The sequence below is a fragment of the Mizuhopecten yessoensis genome, unplaced genomic scaffold (assembly GCF_002113885.1).
Source record: "Mizuhopecten yessoensis strain PY_sf001 unplaced genomic scaffold, ASM211388v2 scaffold8573, whole genome shotgun sequence".
Classification (NCBI taxonomy): domain Eukaryota; kingdom Metazoa; phylum Mollusca; class Bivalvia; order Pectinida; family Pectinidae; genus Mizuhopecten; species Mizuhopecten yessoensis.
The window spans coordinates 686634-695054 of NW_018407615.1; the positions used below are offsets into that span (position 1 = coordinate 686634).

General features: G+C 36.7%; 1 protein-coding gene across 1 annotated transcript in view; it reads right to left on the minus strand.

The window, feature by feature from the left end:
- Positions 1-2641, minus strand: part of LOC110456218 (ATP-dependent zinc metalloprotease YME1 homolog) — a 37975-nt gene extending 35334 nt beyond the window's left edge. Inside the window, exon 1 of the mRNA XM_021506815.1 lies at positions 2544-2641. Coding sequence (XP_021362490.1) covers positions 2544-2573 — 30 coding nt within the window. The 5' untranslated portion in view covers positions 2574-2641. The remainder of the gene's footprint in view (positions 1-2543) is intronic.
- Between the last annotated feature and the right edge of the window lie 5780 nt (positions 2642-8421).

Genomic DNA, 8421 nt, shown 5'->3' on the forward strand with positions numbered 1-8421 from the left:
AAATAAGACAGACGAAAGATTGAGAAGAAGTGAAAGTGTAGGGGGGGGGAGGGGGTGGCCCCACCATTTGAACAATTTTGAATCCCTGCCTCCCATGAATGCTTCTGACCAAATATGATCGATATCCATGGCATAATTCTACTGAAGTCGTTTATAACAATATAGCCAAATTGCCCACTTTTGGCCCTGCCTCTCAGCCCCCTGGGGGGTCAGCCCAACCATTTGTACAATTTTTTAAAGCCCCACCACCTAGGGATGCTTCCAGTCAAATATGGTTGATGTCCAGTGCATAGTTCTACAGAAGAAGGTGTTTGTAGCAATATAGCCATATTGCCCACTTTTGCCCCCGCCTCTCAGCCCCCTTGGGGGGTCAGCCCAACCATTTATACAATTTGTAATCTCCACTACCGAGGGATACTTCCAGTCAAATATGGTTGATATCCAGTGCATAGTTCTACAGAAGAAGTTGTTTGTAGCAATATAGCCATATTGCCCACTTTTGGCCCCACCTCTCAGCCCCCTGGGGGGGTCAGCCCAACCATTTATACAATTTGTAATCTCCACTACCGAGGGATACTTCCAGTCAAATATGGTTGATATCCAGTACATACTTCTACAGAAGAAGTCGTTTGTAGCAATATAGCCATATTGCCCCCTTTTGGCCCCACCTCTCAGCCCCCTGGCATGGGGTGCCAGACCCATGGTTTATACAAAATTGGTTTCCCTTTACCCAAGGATGCTTCAGACCAAATTTGGTCAAAATCTGCTCGGTCGTTTATGACTAGTTGCGATTTTAAGGAAAAGTCGCCGGACGCTGCGCCATGGCATAAGCGTCGGGCAGGTGAGCTAAAAATGTTCCTGAGCCCTGTGATGTCGCTTACATTATAGGTTAATTTTAGAGATATTGTCTAAAGACACTTGTTATATTTACACACGTATGCCACGCTGCCGATCATAATAATAAATTCATTATAAGTCGCTTACTTTTGTAGGTGTTTTTAACCTTTTCATGTTAATACACACAAGTGCGTCACGCTGTGATCGTAAAAATTCAATTCATTATAACTTGGTCAATTTTTTCAAATATAAAATTGAAATTTGGTATAGTTGTGTATTATAGTCATAACAACATATCTTCTGATGTCGCTTACTTTATTCAATATTAAGAAGCTTGTTGTCGGATTAAAGACGCTTTTAAGGAGGATCCGATACTTGTAATGTTACACCTCTGGCTAGTTAACATTCTAGGGAAAGGTTCATGACATATTGACACACCCTGTCATATTCATACCTGAACTGTGACAGGTAACAATTCAACATACTAATTATTCACCCTCATCATTAGTACTTGTCACAATGAGCGGTTTTTTATTTTTACCCATGTTTTGCTTTATTTACATCCATTTCAGTATTTAGATGGACTTCTATCATCATTTTAGTCATATTTAGTTAAATATAGTGATCTGAAGTAAATAATTGCCTCTTATACTTTTTTCAATTATAAAAAAGACTATAACGAAAGCCGATACTGCCTTTATGTGCGACCGCACATAAAGGCCAGGGATCTAAATACAATAGGTTCATGAGTGTGTTTGCAAAATCTGCAAGAGTTTCCAATCTCTGGCTTTATATGTCCCTTGGTAGAGGGAGAGATTCCCTACCATATATTATTATGTAAGTTATAAAATGCATCGTCTTCCATACTACGACTACTAAAGAATATTTCATACCTTGCATAGGAAAGTAAGGTAAGTAAGACTATTTCCATATAATTTGTACTAGATCAAATGACTGAGGTACAACCGTCTTACCGATGACAAAATATCATAACGTTAACATCTACATATGTCTCATCATCTGTTCATTTCATAAGACGATATCTTGCGACTTAAATGTGTGGCAGAGACGATATTTGTGATATCTATATTTATAATATTACGGTATATACATCTGTTCTGATATTAATTCCGTACGACTTCAAATGGCCCTTTTCCACAAATAGGTACAGTTTTCTATTTCAAACTTGTAGTAATGTATTGATGAATGTATTTTATTGTACTCTTTGTCTATTTATTGAGTAACCTACGTATCAATAAATACTAAGTTAAGATAATATAAGATTTAAATCATATGTTCAATATTATATGTGTATAAATATCAGTAAATATAATGTAAATCTACAGTAGATGTAATAAAACTTTTATGATTTATAGAACTATCATCTTACATGTAACATCTTAAGATAACTTCTTGTAAATTCAAAATGTACTGCATGTATAATAGTGCGTTATGAATGAGTTGTAGATCCTATACATATATCTGAAATGTAATTATTATATATTTGCAGGGTTAAATCATTTATGTCAAAGGAATCGGAACTACGCACAATAAATCGTGAAGAACTCTCCCAGTGTTTGTTGATGTTTTAATCTACAAAATCCACCACTGCTACAAATGTCAGCTAAATTTACCACGTGTGGTACTTAATAATCAGTTAATAAAATGGTTTACCAGCAATCAAACAACATATACAATTTTTTTACCTGAGGTACTGTAGAATTGACGGAGAACATCTCGATTTTGGAGTGTCCTGTGTCGGCTTACGAAACTGGCATGGCTGATCTAAGTTAGATAACTCAAATAGAATATCGGAATTCTCGAGAATCATACATAATCTTAGCATAGAAAACATACGAGGTATCCCAAATGTCAGAAGGTTGCACACACTAATTTAATATATTTGGTAGAAGTACTGATTGAAACCGAACTTGTAAGAAACGGTCTAGGCCTATATATTTACCGTTAAAATATTGTAATCTGTTTATATGCCGTTTTATTTACTTATGGAAGTGTTGCGGAACTGAATGGGGTCATCGGCGATCAGGTTACCGCGTCCGTCCAGAGTTCTGAGAGTCCCGTGTTCGACTCCAGGTCTGCTAGGCTGCTGCATTTCTCTCCCTTTATTGATATAAAACTGGCGAGCATGCCAATCTTTGTATTTTTTCTTCTAAATAATTCAATATTCTAGAGACGGTGGGGCAGGTCAGTCTATGCCGTTAACAGTTAAGTTGGAACCGTATAGTTCATATATGTTTCTACCTTTTTGACATGAGCCCATGGAGAACTGACGAAACTTGTAGATCTTCAGGGACATAGGCCTACTGCTTCTATTACAAAATGTTAGAAGTGCAACCTTCAAAATACAAAGTGACATAGACTCTGTTTGATAACTAACATGCAGTAATTTCTTTTCGGTAGTAGCACGGTAAAAAGTAAACATTCCTTGTTCTTACCTCCATTTATTCCCGAAACGTTCGTTCCATCCGTGTGAAGGCATCTAGGTAGTTATAGATAACAAAAAACAAAACAAAACAAAAAGTTTTATTTAACGTCGGTATGGGTAAAAAAACAATACAACATTAGCAGCCTCTAATGAGCTATTAGAACCGACACATAAAATGACATGCACAGTTACACAATAAATATTTGGCAAAACATATTAAAAGATGAGCACTACTAGAGGTGACATAAGTAGAGGTAAGCTTTAGCTAAAAGCATGTATAAAACTGTATTGTGAGCCTATGTGTTTTGTCTGCATGTGTTGCATTTGCATTTTGGCCCATACCAGCTGTTTATTAGTGTCTTAAATTGTGTTAGTGTAATTGTTGTTCTGAAGTGGTCTGGTAGGGCATTCCATATTTTAGGTGCTTCAGATCGAAATGTGTGTTTACCATACTTTGTAGTCCTAACATGTGGTATGGTGTATGACTTTTCTGTGATATTGATAAGGTCGTGTAGGTATGTTGGTGTCTGTTAATTTGTGATTTTAAATACTTCTATTGCAAAATTTCTGAGCGTCTGATTTTTAGTGATGGTAATTTTGAATTGGCTAGTAAATTTCATATGTATTTTCGTGTTCATCGTAAATAAATTTTTGAGCCCTTTCTTGTCTTGGATTTTTTCCATTTTTTTGTGTGTGTTTGTCTCACCGCAAAAGTGCCATGTAAGTGGACAGAAATTAAGATTTGAGAAAATAAATGAATGGTATATTGTAAGTTTGCCTAATCTGTTAAGGTGTTTTCCTATGCGTTTGAGTGAGTTGAGCTGTCTAGATGCTTTTTTGCAGATATTGGAAACGTGTGTATGGAAGTTTAACTGGAAGTCTATGGTGACTCCTAGTAGTTTTACTTCTGATTCACATTTTATTGTGTTGTTGCCTATGTTCAAAGTAATGTTTTCATTTTGTGCTTTGTTTGCTACGGCCATGGCTTGAAATTTGTTTGGGTTTACTTGCATATGATTGTTTGCGAACCAGTGAATAAGTGAATTGCAGTCTGTTTGTAGTGAGGTTTTGACTGTGTCTAGTGAAGTGTGTGCTTTACTAATTGTATTGTCATCAGCGTAGTTAGAAAGTTTACAGTGTTGTATGATGTGGAAAATGTCGTTTATGAAAATATTGAACAGAATTGGGCCTAAAATTGATCCCTGAGGGACTCCTTTGTATAGTTCCTGAAATGTACTTTCATAATTTCCTTATTTGTCATTTTGTTTTCTGTCTTTGAGGTAATTTGACAATAGTTCTGAAGCCGACATAGAAAGTCCATAATTTTGTAGTTTTAGCAGATGGAGGTTGTGAGGCAGACAGTCAAAAGCCTTTGAGAGATCCATAAGTATGCAGCCTACATAGTACTTGTTCTGGTCAAGTGCCATTTTCCAATCCTCTATGACTCGCAATACTGCTGTCTGACAGCCATATCCAGCTCTGAATGCAGAGAGGTAGGGATGAAAAACACCATCAAAGAAGTCACTCACTGAGTTGGGAGTGTATGGATCTCTCAAAGACTTTGAAGAGTGCCGGGAGTATACTTACCGGTCTATAATTTCCTTTCTCAAAGGTGCTGTTCTTTTTGTGTATTGGTCTGACTTGTGCTGTTTTTAGTGTGTCTGGAGATGTTGATGTAGTGAGAGAGAGATTTACAAGTGTGGTAACTGGTTTGATAATGCTGGGTTGTTCTAGTCGTAGTAGTTTGGGTGAAATATTGTCGTGTCCTGTTGCTTTTCTAGGGTTTATTTTGTTGAACGGTTTGTTTATGAAACCTTCGTCTACAGGTTGAAATGTGAAGTGTTTATCTTGTTGTCTGTTTTTGGTGATTGCCTGTAGGCTAGGGTGTTCATCATTTATGGGTCGGCTGTTTGATCCAATATTCTTTGCCACATTTACGAAAAAAATATTAAAGATGTCGGCTACTTCGTTTTGTTTGTTGACTATCCTACCCTAATCTGGCAGCCTTTGTTTGTTTAAATGGTTTTATTGTTTTCCAAAAGTTTTGGTTGTTTTGGCTCTCTTTGCATCTGTCTATGAAGTATTGTTTTATTGATTGTTTTCTGAGTTTGGTGACTTTGTTTCTCTGTGTTCTATATTTTCCTCAGTTGTGTTTGGTGCGGTTTAAGAGGAACTTGTTTTGAAGCATCGTTTTGTGATAGATTTCTTGTCTGAGTTTTTTGTTCATGAAGGGTATTTGGTTTAACCTGGCTTTTCTTTGTTTTGTCGGGGCATGTTTGTTTATTATTTCGGTTAGTGTGTAACTATTACTGAAATGGTTGTATGCTGAGTTGTCATTTGTGTATTTTACAGTTTCTTCTAATGCTGCATTCTGTAGGTCTGTGTTAAAATGTTCAATGTTAAAATCTTTAAAACTTCTATATGTTAACAATGGTTGTTTCCTTACAGATATTTCGCTTTTGAATTCAAATGATATCAAATTATGTACATGGCTGATACCAGTATTAAAATTACATATTTTCCCAGTTAATAATGGTTTGTTGGTTAAAATCACATCAATTAACGTTGGTTCAGTGTTTTTCGGGTGGCAAGTTGTTTTTTAACTAAGCTGGACAAATCAAAAATATCACACATATTCTGCAAAGGCTAACCTTTAGGTATAACTTGGTCATAATTTATGTCCCCGATAACCATCAGATTATCATATTTTGTAGTGCACCTGTCGAAAGTTTTGCAAAAATCATCCGTAAATTTACTTTCTGTCATGTTAGGGGGTCGATATACACCTTGAATAAGCCTTTTAACGTTATTTAAATCTAGTTCAATAGAGATGGATTCCATATTTCCAAAGTCCACTGATTAAGCAGATCCGAAATAAAATGAAACATTTCACATGTGTCGTATGAATTTACACAAAACTCTTCACAAATCTTTACAAATAATCACCGATTTGTCGATAAGCACAGATTGGTATGTATACTGGCATGGAAATATAAGAACTTGGTCATTATTAATCCAAATGTGTCGTATAAACTTTGGTAACAGGACGTTCACAAACAAACATACAGATCGAGCGCTCGCCAGTATGGGCGGTGCCAAATGACCGTGTTTTGAAGGCTCCTTCCCGATTGGTCAGTCCGCTGCAGAATGACACGTCGCCAGTTCAGGTCGCAAAGTACTTTACTACGTACTTTTGTTCAAGGAAATACAATGTTTCTAAACATATTAGCGTAGTATATTTGTTAAGATGTGTTAGAATGGGGTAGTACGTTGTTTTTCGTGTCGATACTGGCGATTAGAACATGAAATTTGGTTTAAACTTTCGACCTATCGGTTTCGAGTTCAAACCAAATTTCATGTTATAATTAGCCACTCAAAACAACGTACTACCCCTAAATCAACCAGGCGATTTTGGAGTTGTCGTGCAGTTATTTCGAAATATAAATTTTAAATGTGCATTCACCTGTTGGATCTTACGTTCATCTTCAATATGGAATGGATCAACATGTTGACGACGACTTTTAAGAGTGTTATCTCACTGAACAATGCCGCATGAACCAAACACAGTACACCCCGTACATTATGATGAAAGCCTACTGAAAACAGAATGACCAGCTCATTGCCGTCCCCACTTGGGCAAATGTTAAAATCACCAAAGCCTAAAGTGAGGCAAAAAAGGGTTCAAAAAGTAGTGTTTGTCTCACCGCAAAAGTGCCATGTAAGTGGACAGAAATTAAGATTTGAGAAAATAAATGAATGGCATATTGTAAGTTTGCCTAATCTGTTAAGGTGTTTTCATATGCGTTTGAGTGAGTTGAGCTGTCTAGATGCTTTTTTGCAGATATTGGAAACGTGTGTATGGAAGTTTAACTGGAAGTCTATGGTGACTCCTAGTAGTTTTACTTCTGATTCACATTTTATTGTGTTGTTGCCTATGTTCAAAGTAATGTTTTCATTTTGTTGCTTTGATGCCTAAGTAGAAGGCACACAAGCAAATCCCAAATTCTACAGGGGTTAAATTCACATATCAGTGTTCTATTAAGGCATCCGGTGGGCATCTTTGATCGCCGATCTGCAGGGTAGGCTATTTTGGAAATTAGTTTGAAATATAACTTGTAATTTGGAAGGAGAGCCCCATTATTGCTAGCCACTTTAATATGTATAACATTTGATACTCGGTTAATTGACTGAACGGATGCTACCATAACAAGTAGTTTAGGAAGATATGTCGTTTAAAGCAAACATACCAATTCAACCCACTTTCAACCCCAACCTTACACAAGGAGAGTCAGTCCCTTATGTGGTGTGACTTATGGTCCCTACGAGCTAAGCAGGCTATCAGTAGTATTTGGTTGAAATCTTCTGTAGTTTTAAAAATACAAAACAAATAAATACCAAAGTGTCAGCCAAATCATAATTCAAAATCAATAAAACTAGGGTAATGAACAAGGGAAAGTTCAAGGAGAATAAGACCGGAATTCACGGAACCGTACTCACGCTCTAGATAACAAAGATTTGTGGTCAAGCCGAATTTCTTGTAATTTGCTTAAATCATGCTCACGGTAGATATTCAAGTGTAAACATTAGAAACAGACTCGGCTGTTAGTCTCTTCAACATTCTTCCAAAATGTGATTTTTTTTATGAATTGATCACGGAACCATGAAATTTCATTGGAGCACAGAACCTGAGTTTGTGTATGAGAACGGTTTCATGAATACGGGCCTATGTGTTCCGGAACGGTAAGCGTTCTGCTTCATCAATGACAACCGGCATCTGCGACATTCTGATTGCGACTACTAAAACTTGTCCATAGTATTCGTCATATAAGTTTGTTCGTCAGCAGTCGACATCTATCACGGAATTCGTGATATTCGGAGCAAGCTCTTGAGTACTGAATCAGCTGCGACATGTTAACACCGTAGGTAGGGGAAGCAGGGATGTCCCTATCAAGGAAGGGAACTTTCACGATAGGGAAGTCGAGTATTGTTCATTCCACAAAATGTTATTTCACTGATTTAGTTTATACTCATCAACAAACAACACATAACACAATGTCATATTTTTGTGTATTGCATATCCAAAAGATTAACATACCATCTACGTTTTTGACATAACATTTTGGCATAACTAAGCCCAA